This window comes from Sceloporus occidentalis, unplaced genomic scaffold (genome assembly GCF_023333645.1).
Source record: "Sceloporus occidentalis isolate IW3139 unplaced genomic scaffold, rSceOcc1.0.p SCAF_10, whole genome shotgun sequence".
NCBI classification, from domain to species: domain Eukaryota; kingdom Metazoa; phylum Chordata; class Lepidosauria; order Squamata; family Phrynosomatidae; genus Sceloporus; species Sceloporus occidentalis.
Window position 1 is genome coordinate 8643929 of NW_028316990.1, and position 22466 is coordinate 8666394.

The window sequence follows — 22466 nt, forward strand, 5'->3', positions numbered from 1 at the left end:
GCTTGCTCCTTCTTCTGGATTTTTAGGTGGAATGTCTTTTTGCATGCTTTTCATAGTCAGGGTGAGGGTTAGGGTAAATTTTAGTCCTTTCCTCTGAAATATTGCCTTTGGACATCTCTCAACCAAGTCCTAACCAGAGCTCACCTGCTTGATTTCCAAGATCAGACAGGATTTGGTGTCTTGGGGATATTGAGGTCCTGTGCTATAATATATTTGTGTGGGCCTTCAAGTTTCCTATTGACTTATGGTGACCCCATGGATTTCAAAGGGCTGTCTTTGGCAAGAGGTGGTTTGGCCAGTCCCTTCCTCTGAAAGAAAGCACCTGGTGTTTGTTGGTGGTCGCCCATCCAAGTACTAACCAGGGCTGACCGTGCTTAGATTTCCAAGATAAGATGGCATGCTTGTGTATATATGTGCCTTCAAGCCTCCTAATGATTTACGGCAACCCAGCACCTGGGATTCCCTGGTGGTCCCCCATCCAGGTTCTAACAAGGGCTGACCTTCCTTAGCTTCCAAGATCAGGCAGGACCTGGTGCCTTGAGACTATTCAGGCATGCTACTATAAAGCTTACTAGATGGCAAATAGCCCCAACAATTGCTCTTTGCTCTTCTGGTCCTGGCAGTAAAACGCCTTCAGCTGGGCCTGTGCTGATGTAAACGTATGAATGGGAGAACCTCTCTTCTTCAGCTTTGATCCCTGGCCATAGGTTTGATCTCTCCTCCTTCCTTTTCTGTTGCCAAGTTTAATTCTTTGGAAATATTCCTCAAAGATTTTTGTGGGTTGTTCGGACTGTGTGGCCATATTTTTGTCAGCATCTGTGGCTGGCATCGCTGACATTTCTCTGCTGGCGAAACATCAGGAATAAGCTCTTCTAGAACATGGCCACATACCCCGAAACACCCACAAAAATCTATGGATGCCGGCCATAAAAGCCTTCGACTTCACATTCCCCAAAGAGCCTACTCACTCGCTGCAGCCCCAGAAGGGCACTGAAGTCTCGCTAATTTGGGCCTTGATGAACCAACCTTGGCATTGGGGTTGGCCTGCCTTTATGGTGGCAGCTGTGGCTGGGCTAATTCTGGCCGTCCAGAAATGTCCGGTGGCAGAAGGACTCCCAGGAAATCGATTACCTCTCCTCCCTTCAGACTGTCACCTGGAGGAGGAAGGGAGAGCTGGAAGCGGCTGGTTCCAACACATGCATTTGCTACTGTTGTTGTTGTCGTGTGCCTTTGGGTTGTTTCTGACTTACTGCGAACCTAAGGTGAACCTATCATGGGGTTTTCTTGGCATGCTTCTTTCAGAGGGGGTTTGCTATTGCCTTCCCCTGAGGCTGAGAGAGTGGGTTTTCATGGCCGTCGTACGTTGCTAAGTACAGTTGGCCCTCCATGTCCATAGATTAAATCCTTCCTGGATTGAAAATATTCTCTCTCTCATTGGAATATATATATATATATATTCCATATATATATTCCAATGAGAGAGAGAATATTTTCAATCCAGGAAGGATTATATATATATATATTCCGGACAGCAAACCTTGATTTTGCCATTTTGTATATAAGGGACACCATTTTATTAAGCCATTGGTATATACTGGGACTTCAGCATCCACAGATTTTGGTTCCCTAGAACCAAACCCCAGTGGATACAGAGGGCACACAATAATAATAGTAATAATAACAATACCCCATTTGCATATAATGGGATTTGAGCATCTATGGGTTTTAGTATCCACAGGGGTTCCTGCAACCAAACTCAGTGGATACCAAGGGCCCACTATAATAATAATAGTAATAGTAATAATAATACCCCATTGTATTTAATGAGATTTGAGCATCTATGGATTTTGGTATTCATTGGGGCTCCTGGAACTAAACTCACCAGATACCAAGGGGCCTGTAGTAGTAGTAATAATAATAAGCCATTGCATATAATGGGATTTGAGCATCTATCCATGCAGGTTCCTAGAACCAAACCTCAGGTGATATCAAGGGCCTACTGTAGTAGTAGTAATACCCCATTGCATATAATGGGCTTTAAGCATCTATGAGTTTTAGTATCCATGTCCTGGAACCAAACCCCATTAGATACCAAGGGCCCTTTGTATGCATGAAGCAATGCAGTGCAGACCATGATAGAGGATCTTGGCCAGCTTTCTTATTATTCTGCCCATGTTTAGAAACTACAGGAGCTCTCCAAGGGCCGTCCGTCAGAGCAGAATCCTTGTCTGTGGTCCTGCCATCTCTGAATGCTGAGGAGCCTGACTCACGGTGCTCCCGAATGCCAACATGCAGGTGGGCACCAGCTGTGTTCCTGTCCCTTGTGTGCGGGAGAAGATCTCTGCCAGCTCAGCTCAAGGTTTGGATGCGCCTGAGTCAATCCCCCGGTGATTCACAGCACTGGCTTAGCAGCCGGATTTAGCAGCGCAAGGAACGGAGATGCTTCTGTGGGAGCTTAGCTCACGTATGCTCACATTTCACGCTGGAAAAGTACTGTATATACTCATGTATGAGTCCCTTGGAGAGCTCCATTTAAAGTTTCCAGGATCAAACCTGAAGTGGATTCCCATATGCACACCACATGTCATGGGAGTCTGCCCCTCACTTTATAGTTTGTTGTTGTTTGCCTTTAAGTCGTTTCTGACTTATGGCAACCCCATGGCAAACCTTTTGGTATCCATACGGGGGTCTTGGAACTAAACCCCAGCAAATCCCAAGGCCCCCCTGTAGTAGAATTAATAGGAATAGTAGTAGTGATGATACCCTATTGAGTGTGTAATGGGATTTAAGCATCTATGAGTTTGGATATCCACAGGGGGTCATGGAACCAAACTCAGTGGATACCAAGGCCCAGTGTAGTAGTAGTGATGAGGATAATAATAATAATAATAATAATAATAATACCCCATTGTATTTAATGGCATTTGACCATCTATGGATTTTGGTGCCATGGGGTTTTCTTGGCAAGGTTTGCTCAGAGGGAGCTTGCCCTTGGCTTCCTCTGAGGCTGAGAGAGTGTGGCTTGCCCAAGATCACCCAGTGGGTTTCATAGCCCTAGTCCAACACCCAAATTACTACATTTTAATGCTGCTTTTTTCCTCTCTGCTCCCTGCTGGGACTGCAGAGATCTGGTGATATGAAGAAAGGAGTCTACCCATTCCTTCCAGTAGCAAATTTTGCATCAGATGCAATGACTGCCAAGGAAGGGAGATTGCAATTGAAGGCAACATCCAAGGGAGGGAAATGCCTCCCTTTGAGGAAATCAGCACAGAGGATGCCCAGGCTCCTAGGAAACAGCCATCCCTCCTGCTTCTGCTGTGCAAATGGTCTTTCCAGCCTGTCCTGGACTGCAGCCAGCACACGCAGACACATGCCGATAAGGAAGGCAATTAACTATGGAGCTGGAAGTAGTCCACAAACTTTGCAGGGAGAGAGAAGAAGCAAACCAAAGGCCAAGCCAAAGTCAGGATAACAGAGGTCACAATAGTCAGTCCAGTCCAGTCCAGGGTCAGGTCAGCCAGAAGGTAGCAATAGTCCAGTCCGTTCCAAAGTCAAGAGTCAAGGCAACAAGGAGTCAAGATACAGGAAGCCAATGCAGGTAGCAGTCACACCAAAGGATCATGCAATAAACTCTGGCCCTGAGTTGGTGTCTCTCTGCTCATTAAGTAAGGGAAACTCCCCCCATGCCACCTGAGGCTGATTTGCTAATTGCCTCTCTGCAATCCTCCTGGATCTACGCCTGCAAGCACTCTCAGCCCTTCTTTGCTTAAAGAAGGCATGTCCAGGCATGATTCCTCCCCAGAGTCACCGCTAGGCTGTTGCACCACAAGAGGAATCCCACCAGCACTAGGACCTGGCTGAGCCTCCTCCTCTGGGGCTGGGAGATCGCAGCTGGGACCTGGCAAAGCAGGATTACCACCTGGTGCAGCCTCCATTTCCCCTTGCACTAGAGGAGCTGCATCCTCCTCCTCACTCAATTCCTGCTCTTGGCTGGCCATGACACAGCCCTTCTTTCCTCCTGGTGCCAACCCCAATGCCCGCTCCTGCCCAAGATGGAGAGGCCTCCGTGGTCCTCTTGTCACCTGGCAAAGTGGTACTTGAGCAATCAGCAAAGACAGGAGGCTCCCAAAATGGAGGTTATTTTAGCCCAGGGAAGAGTGGAACCAGAGGCATTCAGAAACCCTTTCCAGATGCCTCGAGGAAATGTCTTTTGAAAAGCTCCAAGGGGGCGATGGTAAGCAGGGTTGTGTTGGGAGTGGAACCCAGAACCTATTTTCAGTGCTGAGGCTTTGCACCCGTTGAACCTAAAAGCACTGGAGGCATTGCGCTGGTGTTTGACACACATACAAAGCAGGGATGGAAACTTTTGTCAGGCCTCATTCCCACTACCTTTTAAATTGGATCACAATTCGGTTTGAACCGGCTCAAATGACCCTGGTTCCTACTTGAACCGAATAGCTGAAGCGATTTGGAGAGGGGGGCCATGCACCAGACCCATTTAACTCAGCATCTTTTTGACGCTGATTTTTCATGTGTCTTTTTTCAATAAATCGATTCTGCGCAAGTGTGAACTAAATGCGGATCGGAATTGATTTAAATTTGCCCTTCGGCCGACTGGAGCAGGTCCAGTTTGAACTGATTCATTTGTGAATGTGAATCACAAGTGGGTTATTTTACAGGGACAAAATGCAATCGGGGCAAATGTAATGTGAACCACGCTCTGCTGTTGAATCGATCTATCAGTTCGGATCACACACCGATTTATCTGTAAGTGGGAATGGGGCCTCAGTTTCATAGACTGTATCATTCTACCATGTTTCTCCTCACTGTGAGAAAAGACTATAGTTTTTGAAAGACTATTCAAAGGTCATTGGTTCTTCAGTGCAAAGCAATGCACACGGGTTTGTTTGCACAGAAAATGGCACTTTCTGAATAAATAAATGACATTTTCTGTGCAGGGGTGCCATTTTCAGTGCAAATAAACCTTTTCTTTCTTGGAGGAATAAACTCAGTCATCAAAGATCCTCTTCTCTTCAGAGTTTTCTTGGCCAGATTTCATCAGAGAAGGTTTGCCCTTGCCTTCCTCTGAAGGGAGAGAGGGTTTCCATGGCTGAGCAGAAAATTCAAACCCTGGTCCACTGGGCCTCATTCCCACTACCTTTTAAACCAGATCACAAATTGGTTTGAATTGGTTTAAATGACCATGGTTCGCACTTGAACTGAATCACTTGGGGGGCCAGGCACTAGACCCATTTAACCCACATCTTTTTGACACTGAGTTTTTCCACGTCTTTTTGGATAAATCAATTCCACGCAAGTGTGAATCGGAATCGTTTTAAATCTGCCCTTTGGGTCCATTTTAAATGGATTCATTTGTCAATGTGAACCACAAGTGGGTTATTTTAGTTCCATTTGCAGCAAGAAAATACAATCAGGGCAAATGTAGTGTGAACCATGCTCCACTGCCGAACTGATCTGTTGCTTCGGTTCGCAAAGTGATTTATTTCTAAGTGGGAATGCAGCCACAATCCAACACTCACACCATTTCACCACCGACAAAGAAGTAGCAAGAAAGGAGGTGTTTTAGCTTTCCTTTAAGAAATGAATACAACAGCAACTAGAAATGTGAAGAAATGTCACCTCTGGTGGGATGCTAGGCTAAACTGTTTGTTGCAGAACAGTTGGAGAGAAGCCAAAGGATCTTTCAACACTCTCCAAAGATCTCACCTTCAGCAGAAGTTGGAGAGGCCAAGTGGTTGACTTTTCCATTGTGCTGTCTCCCATTTGCACATAATAGTCTATGTGTACAACTGGATTCTTCTTTCTTTTCCTACCCCTTTGTGAAATGAAGTGCACACAAAGACACAGCAAGCTTGAACGGACAGGCTGGTCCCTCAAAAAGAGATGGGCAACCCATCCAATGCTTCTGCCGCCTTTATCACAGCAAGAATCGTTTACCTTTCCCAGTACTACACATTTTATAGGAATACATTTTGGGGGGTCATTTTTTAAAAATTATTGTTATGAGTAAACAACTACGTATGAAACACGTCACAACAATAAAGCAAAGTAAAACAGTTCATCTCACAACTTTGGATTATGTTGCGGGTCTCCTTCTTAGGTTCTGTTCATTGTAAATGGTCATTTTAAAGTCCAGAGCTGTCTATAGGAATGCATCTTTAAAAAGGCAGCAGGACAGCAACTCTTGGGCTGGCTTTTAGTGCAAACTTCATTTCCCAAAGCAGAGAGACTTGCAGGGTTTACAGCGGCAGTCGGTTGTAGAGACTCGGGTCCAAAACACACTGCAGAAACAATCCAGTTTGGGACCGCTTTAACTGCCCCGGCTCAGTGCTAGGAAATCCTGGGAGCTGTAGTCTTGTGAGACATTTAGCTTTCTTTGTCAGAGAGCTCTGGTGCCACAATGAACTACAATTCCTAGGATTCGCTAGCACTGAGCCAAGGCAGTTAAAGCAGTCCCAAACTGGGTTATTTCTGCAGTGTCTTGTGGACTTCAGTCTGGCCTCTAGTCCCAGTTTAAAAGGAGCTTTGCAAGGTGAGGGCCCTATGGATAGCTGGTGATGAACCTCTTTGGGAACAGGGGTCCTCATCTTGCAAAGCTCCTTTTAAGTTTGGATTAAAAGCCATCTTGATTCTCTGCCACCAGCCTCCGCCGTCGCTTTGTAAACCCTTGTAGGTTTGCAGAGCTGATGCCACAATGTGGCATGGCTTGCTTGAGTCTGGATGGATGCCGACGGATGCATAATCCTGCCTTTGGGACACCGAGCCTTGATCCAGTAACCACTGGTCCTGCCTTGGCTCTGACTTTCTAAATGCACAGATTTGTCAGAAGGAATTAAATCCTTCTCTTCCCCCACTGGCCTTCTCTCTGTTTTGTACAAGAGCTAAAAGGAGGAAGAGATCACCTTCTTTATTTTTTCTCTCCTGTACGTCTACTTTCTCCTATATCTCTCCTTTCTTTGCATCCCTGGCTTCTTTGGGCTGTGTTTGCATTGATGTGGAAAGGTCAGAGAGTGAGCATAAGGACCAATGGAAGGCAGAGCAATACTAAGGAGTAAAAAAGCATCTTCACCCGAGGAAAATGTGAGAAGTAGCAGAAATATTCATAGCTTAGGAAAAACAAGGTGATCAATTCCAGAGTATTTTTGCCCCTATCATCAAAAACCATTATGATCACTTTCACCTTTTATCTGAAAGAATTGCATTGATTTCCCCTTTCCAGCCATTATTTGAAGGCTACAAAATTATAGTAATAAACACCAGTAATTTTTTTAAAAGACTATTGTATAATCATTATTGTCCTTTACAGATGAAATTAATTTGATATCTTTGTTTTCTCCATATTTCCCAAGACATTTCCATTCCTTTTTTCTAATTTGGTTTTAGTTTCCTCTTTCGTAATTGCCGTTAATATGTCCGTACTTCTTGCTTCTATGAGTTTTTGCAGCCATTCATCCTTTGTGTTTTCCTCCCATCCTTGCTAATTCAGAACCATGGACAGTAGCACAAAGCAATGCCTTTGGAAGAGGAAGGGTTCGTTGGCTTTGCTTCTTGGTTATTTTTAATTACCGTGCTTAATTTATTTGTGTATTTTTAAAATATTTTCCATTATAAGCTGCTTTTGGGCTGGTTGCATAAGCTAGAAAAGCAGGATGGAGGGGAGAGGAATAATGAAATCCATTCCACATTTCCAACATTAAAAACACCTCCGGGATAAAATGAGAGCTTCATTAGTAACCGGGAATCAAATGATGAACGAATGATGAACAGATTGTGCTGATGGGACATTACACATTATAAACGCTAGGAAATGTTGGTTGGAAACCTGCATCGGAGACATAGTTTGAGCATCTCTTTCGCTCCATCTTCCAGTCGGCCATTTGCTGAATGCTCCAGAGCTGAACCCTATCATGGAAAGCATAGCCTAAAGTTAGGGTCTGGCCAGAGTTGTTGTTGTTGTTGTTGTTGTTGTTGTTGTGTGCCTTCAGGTCATTTCTGACTTGTCGCCATCCTATCATAAGTTTTTCTGGGGCTGAGAATGTGTCACCCAATGGGTTTTCATGGCCAAGTGGGGAACTGAACCGTGGTCTCTGGAGTCTTAGTCCATTGTGCAAACTACCAATAAGCCATTCTCACTGATGATGATGATAATAATAATAATAATAATAATAATAATATTTTTGCCCCTCATCTCCCACCGGATCTCTCTAAGTCTAATTCAACAATATGGTTCCAGATGGTTTTTTTTGTTTTGGAATGCAGTTCCCAGAATCCCCAGCTAGACATGCTAGAAGTGACCAAATATCATTTCTGAAAGATTTCATTGATGTTAAACTATGCAGAAGGTGCAACCGATTTAAAGTGTGACTCATCCATTGCTCCTGAGAGGCTTCTAAGAAATGCAATTTATTACCATTTGAGGGCTTAGAAAGGACTGCGGGAAAGTTTGGACAGATCCAGGGCTGCAAAAAGTTGGAACTGCTCAGTAGTTTCCCACAAACTGGGACATCTCTGCAGAAATTGCAAGACTTTCACCTGGAGTCATAACCGCCAGAGCTTAGTGACATTTACTCTTTTGGAATACAATTGCTAATAGTATTATAGCTCACTGCCTGGCTGATGGGGGATTCTGGGAAATGCAGTCCCCCTCTGTACCGTATTTTCTACTGCTCTGCTCCTGACGCATGCCAGAAGCGCCTTCCAGCTTTTGCAAAGGGAAAGCTTGCACTTGGCAACCGTCTGAACCAGAGCAAATCAAAAGAAGTCCCTGTAAGAGTTGGACAGCGCCTCCCAAAAGACTACTGCCAGGTCCTTTTTCTTATCCCCCCAGGCCCTGCTAAACTCCTCATACTTTCCTCCTGGTGGAACGCAACTTGTCAGTATACTGGTGTGACTGGAAATAGACAGTCACCATGTCCCCCAATGTGTTGTCTTCCAGATGACTGGTCAGATATTTCTCCTGTGGTCAAGCCACCCACTGCGTCCAGTCAGGCCGTTTTTGAGTGACATCCCCAAGGGTTGGCTCTAAGATGGCCTTTTGGTTGCTTTCCTTTTGCATCCTCCCGAGGAAACAAGCAAGACAGCAGACAGAGCACCCCAGCAAAAGCGGAGGGACCACTGTTGTTTGTTATTGCACCAGAACTCTCTGACAGAGAATGATGAATATCTGACAAGACTATAAACCCCAGATTTCTATAGCATTGAACCATGGCAGATGAAGCGGTGTCAAAACTGCATTAATTCTGCAGTGCAGATTCAACCTTGGTTCTAGTGTGCAATATTGGCATTCGGCACAAGGGAACACAGTATAAGTAATGTGTACCTCTGCATGCAGAGCTTTATGCTATGCAAACCTGGAGTAGAATCATATTCTATCGACTGATTGATCAATCGATCAATCTGTGGGGTATGTGGTGATCAATCCACGTTCCAAGCCAGAGTTGTTATTCCATCTGGATTGTGGGGAGCGAAGACTGGGACCCCAAACCGGCGTCAGAGCCAACTTTTTGTTCTGCTCTGGGGAGTGAGATATTCCAGTTGTTACCGGGTTGATTTTCGTTTTCTGATTCCTCCCGAAATGCTCCAAGGGATAAGCGATGAGCCAGATGATGGCAAGGCGACAGTCTCACAGCTGGCATCTGGGTCCCTGGGGACCTTTTCTCATTCCCTGTGCAAAGTGGAATTGAGCTGCCTCTACATTCAATTACAAAAGCCTTTAATAGTGATGAAGATTGGCATTGCAAAGTCACCCCGAGAGGCTTGGCACAAACTTGTAGCAGCAGCCTTGAAGGCAAGGATCCTTAACCCCTGGGTTCCAGATAGGGCTGAAGTTGGGTGCTAAAATTGGGAAGGACCTTCTTCCCCTCAGTCTCCTTCCTGTGAATTTGGATTTTTCCCCATCGCTGTGAATTTTAAGATAGTTTGGGTCTTGGAGAGCACCAGCGTGGCGTAATGGTGTGATTGTTGGACTATTTTACAATGTTGTTGGATTGTAATTATGTGGATGCATTTTAAAGATTTAACGGGATTGATTTGATTGTGTTGTATGTTTTTCTTGATGCAAACCGCCTCGATCTTATTGAAGAGGTGGAACAGAAATAAATGTTGTTGTTATGACCCTGGAGACCAGGGTTCGATTCACAGCGCAGCCATGGAAAGCCATTGGGTGACGTTGGGCAAGTCACACTCTCTCAGCCTCTGGGGAAGGCAATGGCAAACCTTGTATGAACAAACCTTGCCAAGCAAACCCAATAGGCTTGCCTTGGTGACGGTGGCGCATGCCTTTAAGTCATTTTCAACTTAAGGTGAACCTATCATGGAGTTTTCTTGGCCAGAGGAGGTTTGCCATTGCCTTCACCTGAGGCTGAGAGAATGTGACTTCATCAAGGTTCACCTTTGGGTTGCTATACATCAGAAAGAACATGAAGGCACACAACAACAACAACAAACATCCAGTGGTACGCAGAGCCAATTGATCCTCCCCAGGTAATGAAGGGCCTCTTTCTTTGCTACATGACAGCTTTTCTGGATGGAAATGAGTTTTGCAGCAAAACAACCCCGGCCTCAGATGCCTCCTCTCCATCCGACTGAGCTTGCCTCTCGCTCTCCATCGCCAGTGACGGCTAATTACAGTTTTCATCGGAGCCAGCCACTCTCCGTAATTGGGGTTGCGAACCAGTGTGGCAACTCATTTTCCTTTGTGTGTTCCTGCCTGCGGATGAAAATCCCCCAATGCTCTTGTTCTTTGGGGCCTTCTGACCATATGCCACCTTTGAGCAACAACAGAGGATCCTCTGGCGTCTGGTTGAGGTCACTCTGACTTAAACTGGTGCGCTGAGTACAGTGCAGAACCAAGACCCGGTACAACGAAGTGTCACTCGATGGTTGTTAGGAAGAACTGTGATGAATATTGGGGGTCAAATCAGGAAGAAAAATATAGGGTTGTGCCTGGGACTTGCATTCATTTTGGAACAAATGCACAATTGGGCTTCATGAGTCCGATGTGCTTTGGTGATCATCTATTATGAAATGAAGGTGCGCAGAAACGAACAGGAATGAATGGGTACATCTGCCCATTCATCGCTGTACATTGGTTTAGTAAGGGCCTTTTGACAGGAGTGTCTGTGCACAATTGCCTTTTTTTGTTTTTCTGACAAGCTTTTAACGTTTTCTTCCATTTTGGTTGCGTTTTAACCCGAACTGCGGAGATTCTCCATCGTAGTTTATGTTGTGTGACTCTGTGGACCTTTAGCTACGTTGCAAAGGCACTACAAAACCGTTAGTGAATCACAAAGTGGCAAATCAGGGCACTGGCAAGAGTGCTCCAGTGTGCATTGGGCAACTCTGATATTCATTGGACACTTGTAATTGGGCATTTTTGATGCACATCAAGCATTTGTGATGTGCATTGGGCACTTGCGATGGACACTGAGCACTTGTGATGCACCAAGGCTGCTCCCACACTGGAGAGTTAAAGCCATTTGACACAGCTTTAACTGCCATGGTGGCATGCTTCGGAATCCTGGGATTTGTAGTTTATTGAGGCACCAGAGCTCTCTGACAAGAAATGGCTAATTAGCTCACAAAATCGCTACAAATCCCAGAATTGCATAGCAGTGAGCCGCGGCAGTTGAAATGGTATACAACTGCATCATTTCTGTTGTGCAAATGCGGCAATTGAGATCAGTGATTGTTGCTAAAAACTCTGAAGTCCAACAAAACATTCTGTCAATACAGAAACATGACATTTAATTCATTGCAACTTCCCATGGAATGATAAAGAATATATCAAATTTATATATATATATATATATAGAGAGAGAGAGAGAGAGAGAGAGAGAGAGAGAGAGAGAGAGAGGCAGTATTCATTTATGCCACAAACGGAGAAAGGGGGGCTTAACTTTGTGTGTTTAGCGTGCGCACAAATCATTTGAGGCTGCAGTAAGCAAGATTAAAGAGCGTTATACATTTTCAATTAAAAGCCCCTTTCGATGGGCTCAGGAAGGAAGGCAATGTTCCACTGGAGCAACCAGCTTTTTCACTCTGGCCTTGCAGAACGGAAATAGAAATGAGTGGATTTGTCTTTGAACTTTTCCTGCTGAATTATGCCTGGGAGGAATACATTGCTCATCATTGCCAGTTGCTTCTGATGGAATTTGCTTTTGAGCCAGCATACTTAATGCTGTTTTGATTTTCTGTGGAGTTAAGCGTTCGTATTGTTTCAAATGGCTGGGCATGTTTTGGTGTCGGGGAATGTGTTAATCTTGTAATCTCTGAACCCTAAAGATTATATATGGATTATATATATATATATATATATATATATATGGATTTCTATATATATACGGATAGAAATGTCTGCAGGTATAAGTCTTTACTCCCCTTCTGGCATAGTTGCATGAATTCATTCTCATGTTTTGCACTCCCAGATTGTCTCTGGAAATGAAATGGGTGATGGAACCGCCTACATGGATAGAGATGTTTCCACATTATGACTTCAGCTCCTTGGAAGAAGGGATATATACACATTTACTTGGTCATGAATAGTCAAGGTGTTATCTTAAAAATGCATCATTGGTCCTTAATGGTAACTGATAAATTTTGGTGGGCTTTTGGGGTTACGTGGCCACGTTCTAGAAGAGTTTATTCCTGACGTTTCACCAGCATCTGTGGCTGATATCTGCAGAGAAGATCATTCTGTGAAGATGCCAGCCACAGACGCTGGCGAAACGTCAGGAATAAACTCTTCTAGAACGTGGCCACGTAGCCCCCAAAACCCACAAAAATCCATGGATGCCGGCCATGAAAGCCTTTGACTTCACATTGGTAACTGCTAACATTACACTATATTTAGAGGCAGCTGGTAGTTTCCATGTTATTGGGGTGGTGGGTCCAATCTATGGTTTGGTACATGGTTCTTTAGGAGGCACCCAAGGATCTGAATCTCTCTTGGAGATGGGTTTGCAAAAGGTGGGACTTGAGAAATCTCTGGCTGCGAAGGCTAGCTTGCAAAACTACAAATCCCAAAATTCTATAGCAGTGATAGTGGTGTCAACCTGGATTATTTCTGCAGTACAGATGCAGTCTCAGTTCCCATGACCCTATGTTTCTGTTAATGAAATTATGGTCGCATTTGGTTTCTTAGTCATTGCATTATACAGATGGCTCACGTTCAACCAGTGAGCCACTAAAACACCAAGATCCATTGCTATTCTATCTCCTTCCACCTTCCTATTCTTGAGCCTTTGACATTTTGTGCTCAAATACTTCAAATGTTTTACTTTAATACTTTTTATCCATTTATTTCAAATATTTTAGCATGATTTTTGTTTAGGGGAATCAAACTGTCTCAAGATGACTTGCAAGATATCAACAATACCAGAGTAGATATCGGAATCAAACCCCCTGCGACAATAAAAGAGATGTCTTAAATACATATGCTTTTAAAAATGCAGTCAAAGCACATCAACAATCCAGCAACTCATAGATTTACATTAATCTTTACATTTCTCTTTGTGGAGTTTCATCTTAAGTATTTCCATCCAAACGTTGCAGCCTGTCAAGGCTAGTTTGAAAACTAACTCAGTCTTCAGGAGTGTTTGTCATCCCTTTAGGGCAGGGGTAGGCAACCTGCGGCCCGCGGGCCGGATGCGGCCCGGCAAGGCCTTGGGACCGGCCCCAGCCCGGTCCTGCCGCCGATTGCCGCCGGGGCCTTTGGGGGGCAATTGTCTATAGAAGCCTCAGAAACATGCATTTATATTAACATTTTTTAAAAAATCAGCAAATTTTTTCGTGTGTCCTCCATTTTTTAAAAAAAGTGTCTTCCATTTGAAAATTTTGTCCTACATTTGTCCTGGTTTATTTATATATTTAATTTTTTAAAAAATTATTTAATTATTTATTTTTTGGCTTCGGCCCCCCAGTTGTCTGAGGGACAGCAACCCAGCCCCCGGCTCAAAAAGGTTGCCTACCCCTGCTTTAGGGTTTATGGGATCTGCAAATATGACAAGCATCCTCACTTTGCAACTTTATCTAAGACATTTTATAACAACCTTTTTCAGCCTAAGGGCCAGATTTCATTTCAGACAATCTCTTGGGGGATGCATCTTAAGATGCATCTCCAGTGCAGAAATAATACAGTTTGACATGACTTTAATTGCCACGGCTCTGTCCTACAACACCCTGGGATTTGTAGTTTGGTGAGGCACTAGCACTCCTTGGCAGAGAAGGCTAAAGACCTCGTAAAACCTTGCAAATCCCAGGATTCCATAGGATGGCACTTCCGCACTTAAAGTGGTGCCAAACCGCATTATTTCTGCACCGTAGATGCACCATTCATGAAAGGCAAACAGGAGTGGTGCCAAAAATACTAGCCATATTTGAGTTTGAAGTTTTTCATGCCTTGACAAAAAGACGTTCGGTTGTTTCTAGTTGCTTCTGTTTTGGGGGTTTTACATCATCTTGAGTATCTTTCTCTCTGCAATAAGAGAGCAGTCTTTCACACAGCAGTGAAATGAAAAGCACTTTGTACATGTGCATGCTTTCCAACATTTCAGAGGTGAAAAACGATGGCTAGCCAACATCAAAATGTGGTGAAGATGGCAAACATTATTAAGGAAGATCAATAACAGATAAGCCAGGAAAGGCTGCAGCAGTTTGCTTTTGCGTGATCCATTTGGGAAAGGCAAGGTTCCATCTCTTCTCTCCTCAGATCTGTTTATGGAGTACAAACTACTTTTGCACTTTGGGCTCAGTTTGCAGCAACTGAAGTAAGCTGAGGACAATGGAAGGAAGTGGGGCAGAAGAGGAAACCTGGGACAGGTTTAAAACAGTTGAAAAAGTGGGACGGCAGAGGTTTAATAGGAACTGTCTTGGCCAAATTGGGAGACGCCATTGCACATCTGTACCCAATTCCCCTTTCAACAGCAGCCAGTCAAATAAATCTTTCCAATGGGGCAAGAGATTCATAGCTGTCCCTATCCATTTATAGTCGGAGCTAGACTGCTCCTACAAATGGAAGGTCTGTGCATTTTGCACAGAATAGGTCCTGAACTCTGAAGAGTCTCACTGCTCCAGGACTCTCCTCACCAGGGTTTCCTGATGTCTGCAAAACACATTTTTTAACCATTTTTCCCAATATTATTGACTATTCTTTTTATCCCAGGTCAGATTGGCTTGAAATCTCAAGAGTCATGGTTTCCCAGTCAATAATACTATGGTAGAACGTTAGCAAAGTTTTGATTTGGTGCAGCTTCCTATGTTCCAGGCCAAAGATATCATTCCAGTCGAAGTGGGTCATGAGCAAAGCTTGCATTAAGTTACGGAAATGCTATCTCTTTGTTCTTGTTGTGGTGTGGCTTTAAGTCAATTCCTACTTCAAGACGACTCCAAAACGAGCTTGTCGTTGGATTTTCTTGGCCAGATTTGTTACAGCGGATTTGCTTTTGCCTTCCTCTGAGGCTGAAATTGTGACTTGCCCAAGTTATCCAGTGAGTTTCCATGGCTGAGCAGGGAATCAAACCATGGTCTCCAGAATCATAGTCCAATGCTCAGACCACTACAACACACTGAGCCTCATCTCCTTATCCTAGGAGAGATGAAATATGTTCTCAATGGAGTGGAGAACCCAAGGGAGAAGGCGGCAGGATCTTCAGAGCATTCAGAGGACACTGAAATAAGGTCCCTTCTCTTTCTCACTCTTCCTGGATGCCAAATGCTTCCGGCCCCAAGCATCCGAGTCCTCCTTTGTTTCTGCTGGCACTTCTGGTGCCCTAGCCTTGATGTGCTCCTCATGGTGGACGTTGGCTTCCTTGCTCATGCTGCGGCTGCCAGTGGCAATGTAGAAGCTGGGCGGCCGCTGCTGCCTCTGCTGCTCCTCCTTCCCGCACTTGCAAAGCTTCTTGAAGGCCAGGCGGAACTTCTGGGACATGGCGTTGTAGATGATGGGGTTGATGGCGCTGTTGGCGTAGACGCAGATTCTGCAGAAGAGGATGAACCAGCGGTCCAGGTAGGGGTGCTCCATGAAGGAATTCACCAGCACCAGCGTCCGGTAGGGCATCCAGAGGAGGGCAAAGAGGACCACCACCACAGCCAGCATCTTAGTGACCTGAAGGGACAGAGACAGAGAGGAATTGGTGGTGGTGGAAGTGGTAGAAGAGGAGGAAGACACAGAGAAGGAGAAGGAGGAGAAGGAAGACAAGGAAGATGAGGAGGACACAAAGGAGGAGAAGGTGGACAAGGAGGAGGGCACAGAGAAGGAGAAGGAGGAGAACAAGGAAGACGATGCAGAGGAGGAGGAAGTGGACACAGAAAAGAAGCAGGAGGAGGAGGAGAAGAACCAGAAGGAGGAGGAAAAAGGAGGAGGAGGAGGCAAAGAGGAGGTAGCACCTTTAAAAGAGAATGGGTCAAACAGGTGATGCTGACAAAAGAGGAGGGGATTCTGGGACTTGCAGTCCAAACAAGCTACATTTTCCAAGATCTGGTTTAGGGCTTAAAGTGGACTCATGCAACCTTTCAAATGTTAGACTCTCCTTCAGGGCTTTCCTATCTATTGGTTGTGCTTGCTATGACTGCTGAGGGTTGCAGTCCCCAAAAATTCTGGAGCGCCACACAGCCCTGGACTAAAGTATCAAACACCAAGCCAGGAGAGAGGAGCCCCCTCAGCCTTATTCATTGCCATGGGTCTGTTCTGTTAGGGATCTAAACTGGATTGATGTATGCCAGGAATGGGCGCACGTACAGATTGGACTGCGCATTGGGTTGCTCATCTGGTGCCTTGGAGTAGTTGTGTAGTGTTGTTTGCCTTGCCTTTTACCACTGCAATCTGACCTGGAACACATGCAGTTTTGGGCATTGTGCAGCCACAGGATTCGGGTTTTGGAGCACTATGAAAGCAGGTGTGAACAGGGAAAACATTTTTGTTCATCACTGGTGAGAGATCTTTCCCTCTCTATCAGGCAGCTACACTTTGAGATTTATACAAAGGTTCCCTTTTAGGACTACAGCCCCCCAAATCCCCACTTCAGTTTATCTGCAGGTCGTGCGGATTGAGGATTATGAGCGCTGTAGTCCAAAAAACTTCTCAGATCCACCCACTGTCACCTTTTTTCAAGTTTGGGGATTTGTTTTGGTTCTCATTTTTCCCCCTCCAGAAATCTTTCCAAAATATTAAAGGAAGATTGTCTAGACTGAAGCGATCCATCATGCTGAAGAAACCTCTAGAATCCTTCTGGTTTCTAAGATCACATTTGTCCCTAATGATAATTCAACCCAATGCAATGCAAAGCCAATTTATTGGCAGACCCCAAAATTGGCAAATGAAAAGGACAGGTGGCACATCCAATGTGTAATTCTTTTTTTTAAAAGGCTCGGCTTTGCTGGAGAAATCGCACATTATTGCAAATGTGGCGTCCCTCCAATCTCAGCTCAAGTAAGAAAGGGCATATATTGAATCGATGGATACAGAATTCGTGGATACAGAAGGCCAACTGTACGCCCAACAGCAACCTACAGTGAAATATGATTTCCTATAATTCTGGATTTTCTGCCAGCTGGGGGTTGGTATCTCAGCAATAGAAAGGGAGGAGAGTTCTTCAAAAGACATCTTACCTGCTTCCTGGAGGAGACATGCGCTCTGCTCCTTGGGCTGCTGCTCTTGTTCTGGTCGGCATCTGTGCCATTCCTTACTGTGCCAGTATGGGCAGTGGGTGGCTGCAAGATGGGGCTGTGGAAGAGGACCCTCCCAATGAGCCCATAGAGGATGGTAGCGAGGAACAACGGGGTGACAAAGAAGAGGGCAAAGTCCAGGAGGTAGATGGGCAGGTAGAGGTTGCGGGAGACCTTGTAGCCGCACTCTAGTTGCTGGCTTTTGTTGACGGCAATGTCCACCAGGAAGAACCAGAGCAGGCAATACACCGAGGTGACCACCCAGACGAAGGTGATGATGCGCTTGGCTCGCGACACGGTGCACATCGTCTGGGCTTTTATCGGGTGGCAGATAGCAATGTACCTGCAGGAAAAGAGATTGCACCTCAACGTTAAGAAGAACATCCTGATAGTAAGAGCTGTTTGACAGTGGAAGACACTGCTTTGGAAAGCGGTGGATTCTCCTTCTTTAGAGGGTTTTAAACAAAGGCTGGGTGACCATCTGTTCTTGGGAGTCCTTTGCTTGTGTCTTCCTGCAAAATGGGGTTGAATTGGATGGCCCTTGGGGTTTCTTCCAACTCTATGATTCTTAGTATCTTGGAAACAGGTAAGGGGAAGAGAGAAGGCATGAGAAGAAGGGATGGGAAATGATCAGGAATTAGGGAAGGGAGCCAATATGTTTAGGCAGTGGTTGTCTACCAAGGAACTGAAAGGAGTTACTACTCCTATGCACCTGTCCTTACCTTTCCACGGTGAAGGCCGTAATGGAGCAGGATGACACATTGATACCCAGATACTGGAAGTAGGTGATGCCAAGGCAACCTGCCAACCCATAAATCCATGTTCCCGTCAGGCTGTCGGAAATGTTGGGCAGACCGGCAGCCACCAACACCATCAGATCTGCCATGGCCAGGCTGACCAAGTAGCAGTTGGTCGGAGTCCTCATGTCGCGGGTGGTAAGGACCACCAACACCACCATGACGTTGCCGACGATGCCGACTCCACAAATCCCCAACACCAGGAGGACAGAGATGGCCTTGTATTCCAGTAGGCCTAACGCAGCATCGGCATGCGCCAGGGACACGTTGGTGGGGTTGTCCAACATGCTGCTGGTACTGTTTTCCATGTCCAGATATACAGCAAGGAAGGAGGGTATGATGAGTTGAGGGAGATGAAGGATCTCTTTTCACAGAGCAGGTTCTTTTCTCTCCAGTTTGAGCCTATTGGTGATGGCCATCAGCCTGGAATGTGTACAGACCAGATGTTGAGAGATGGAAAGATAACTGAATCGAGTGGAGGTTGGTGGCAGTGGATCTAAAGAGCTGTCCAAGGTAGTAAACCATATCCCTCATTTAAATTTAGCACCTTCCCATAGGAAGCCAGTGGCTCCAAAGGAACGAGTGTACCGTAGTGGTTCAAGCGTTGGACTATGAGTCCAAAGACCAGAGTTCGATTACCAAGTTTGCCATGAAACCCAAGTCACACTCTCTCAGCCTCAGGGACGGCAATGGCAAACCTCCTCTGAAGAAATCTTGCCAAGAAAACCCAATGATAGATTGCTATAAGTCGGAAATAATTAGAAGGCACACAACAACAACAGCAACAGCAAATCTTCCCATAGCCTTCATTCTGTAGAGTGTCTTTAAAGGAACTCCATAGTAGATCCACTTTTCTACTTACTAAGGGTGCAACTACACTGGGCCATGGAGGGATGTGCAGGAGGTGAACTGCCATTTCATGGGGGTTGGGGACCATTTGTGGCCAAAAATTGTTTTCAAAATTTGAATTGGCTCTGCATCTCTGAAGCAGTCTTACAGGCACGCAACTTTCGCCATGTCTGCCTTAATATACAAACTTCAGCATTGACAAAAAGCAGAAGCACAAAGTAAGACGTCAGTCTCTGATGTAGGAGTTTGCACATTGGACCATGACTCTGGAGACCAGGGTGTGAATTCCTGCTCAGCCATGGAAACAAGTCACACTCTCTCAGCCTCGGGGATGGCCAGGGCAACCTTCTTCTCAAGAAACTTGCCAAGAAAACCCCAAGTCAGCAATGGCCTGAAGGTACACAATAAGGCCGGTGGGGGGGCAGTTTTTAAAGTGCTTCCTAGTGGTTAGGGGAGATGGATTCCTCCATCTGCATCGATCCAGAATCTTCTACATAAGGGAAAGAAAAAAGATCTTGCAGCCCAAAGGGTCCATACCTATTGCTCCTTGACTGCACTTTTGCAGTGTGGTTGTGCCTTTTAAACCTAATAATGAATGTACGAATCACTTCTAAAATCCAGATAACTGATGGGTTCAGAAGCTTTCAGCCAGGCTTTGTGGCATTTTGCTGCTTTCTCTGCCTTCCTCTTGCAGCCTGTCCTTCCCTGCTGTGCCGCTTTATCAGAAAAGACACTTCTCAGACTGTGTAGGGAATGGATGGAGAAGGCATTTGAATGGAGATGCTGCTCTCTCCTTTTGTGATGCCTTGCACAACCCTGAACACACTGTGGGAGAGGAGGAGAGACACACAATGGCTGCAAATGGATAAAGTGCAGTTCTGCTTATCTTCAGGCTACACCAAGTCAAACAGCTCTATCTGGTTTCCAGAGACATAACCATGTCTAGATTGTTGTTTTCCCTTGGGGCATTCATCTTCATTTCTTCCAGCATCTGGCCTTCATACTTCCCATACTCATCCCATCTTTGTGTCATTTTTTTACCCCTTTCTGCAATGCAGTGCAGATGGAATCTATTCTTCAAGTAAGGGACTGTTTCTTTTTTTGTACATGTATATTTGGAGGTGATGCACTACAGCTGAGAAGCCACAGGTGTCCATTACTTTCCCCATGGAGACAAACATCTGAATTTCTTTCTGGAGTTAAAAATGGTAGGTGAGCATTGGAGCAAAGGAGAGGTAGAACTGGGCAGAAAATATCCCAAACTCATTCAACCCAACTTCGGCCTGACTTGCCCCAATCGTTGCTGGGTTTGTTGCTGCTAATAACCTTCCAGTTGGCTTTAACCCTATGAATGAGAGACCTCCAAAAGTCCTTGCAAACTTGCAAACTCAGGGCTATGGCTAAATATGGAGGTATCCCCCCCCTTCTCCTTTCCTGCTTTGCAGATGGGGAAGACTCTGGTCAAGAAATGTCGGCTCAGATGGCGAATTGTCAACCAAGCAGCAAACAAACAAAAAAGCCTTAAGCTTGGAATGCAATGTGTCCAAGATCTCTTTTGGAAGAAGGCATTCCTCCTTTCAAAGTGTTGGAAGGGAGACAACTACCTCCACAGATGACAAAAACAACTCCAAATGTAACTTTCAGGTTCACTTGTCAACAGTGCTCTGCCAAAAGCCCGCTCCAAAGAGGATTTCGAGAGAGGAATTGGAAGCCTCTCTCTGCCCTGTTTGTTGTTGTGCGCCTCCAAGTCCTTTTTGACCCTATCATTGGGTTTTCTTGGCAAGTTTCTTTGGAGGAGGTTTGCCATTGCTATCCTCTGAGGCTGAGAGAGTGTGACTTGCCCAATGTCACCCGGTAGGTTTTTATGCTCAAGCAGGGAATCAAACCCTGATCTCCAGAGTCGCAGTCCAACACTCGTATCACTATACCAAACTATCCTGCCAATCAAACTCCAAATGAGTTTTCCACATTGAACAGAAAGGTTTGTATTTCTTAAGATATGATGTATCATTATGATTATTAATTGGGAATTTTAAGTGTGTGTTGGAAGGAGGGATAATGGATTTATTTGATATTTTATTGTATTTTGCATTGTGTTTTATTCTTATTGAAAGCCGCCTAGATCCAACCAGAGAGGCAGGATGTAAATGAAATTACTTATTATCATTATGATAATATTATTATTAGCATAGGACAGGTGAAGCAAATCCACAGCTGAGCCAGTCCATTCCTTCTCCCTGAAAGCTTTATACACTGAGATCTGAAACCATTAGATTTAACCTCTGAAGCCGAAAAATAACCATCAGCCATCATCAAGGAGGGCATCACTCCTCTTTCCCCAAACCTATTAATATGCTTTTTAAAACTGCCAACTAACTTTTTCCTGCAGGACTTACCTTTCTTGGGTCTGTTCTGTATCATCCTCAGATCCCAGGGTCTCTGGGTAGCATCTCCAGAGCAAAAGGACCTACAGGAATGCAGAGGATCCCTATTGCCAGTAGTTCTCTTCTCGGTCCTGCTTTGGTGGAATGGATCTCTTGCCCTTGCCTCTCTCTTGCAGCATCCGTCTCCTTGCTGCTCTTTTTGCTCACTGCCAAAATAAAGCAGACTTCTCTCCGTCTGATGCAGCTCCACAATGGCAGGTTCACCAATGAGAGGAGAAGCCCCTCTTTGCTGCCTACCAAGGGTGGGATGGGGGGAGATGAAATAACATCAGTTATAATCAGGGTTGTTTATGGCACAGGGAAGCTGAATCAGGGGAGGAAAGGAGAAGAAGAAGAGTGAATCAAAGCAATGCCTTTGTTCTGAATCTGTTTTAACACACTCTAACTAGCCTGGAGCTATATTGACAGCTGTCAGCTAGTGCTGATAGTAATGTTAAGTATGTGTTTCTCATCAAGCGCAAAGTGACAGGTGGACCCACTACTTTTTTTTCGAGGAGCACATTATTTTTAGTCTTGCCTTCCTGATTTTGGGGTGCCCCTCAAAGGAGTCTCTTTTGGGGTCCCCTCCCAGTCTTATGGTTATGTTCCCTCGAAGGCAGGGGTGGCGAACCTATGGCATGCCTGCCAGAGGTGGCACTCAGAGCCTTCTCTGTGGGCGCACAGGCTGTCGCCCCAGCATAGAGTTTGCCAGAGT

At 45.2% G+C, this 22466-nt stretch overlaps 1 protein-coding gene across 1 annotated transcript; it reads right to left on the reverse strand.

Annotated features, from left to right (window-relative positions):
- Positions 1-13505: 13505 nt before the first annotated feature.
- LOC149305801 (thyrotropin-releasing hormone receptor-like) lies at positions 13506-22254 on the reverse strand. Its single transcript, XM_089540413.1, has 4 exons — positions 21725-22254; positions 18405-18902; positions 17626-18025; positions 13506-16123 (listed from the first exon to the last, which is right to left on the reverse strand). Exons 2-4 carry the CDS (start codon positions 18785-18787, stop codon positions 15677-15679), a joined length of 1230 nt encoding a protein of 409 aa, XP_089396539.1. The 5' UTR covers positions 18788-18902; positions 21725-22254; the 3' UTR covers positions 13506-15676.
- Between the last annotated feature and the right edge of the window lie 212 nt (positions 22255-22466).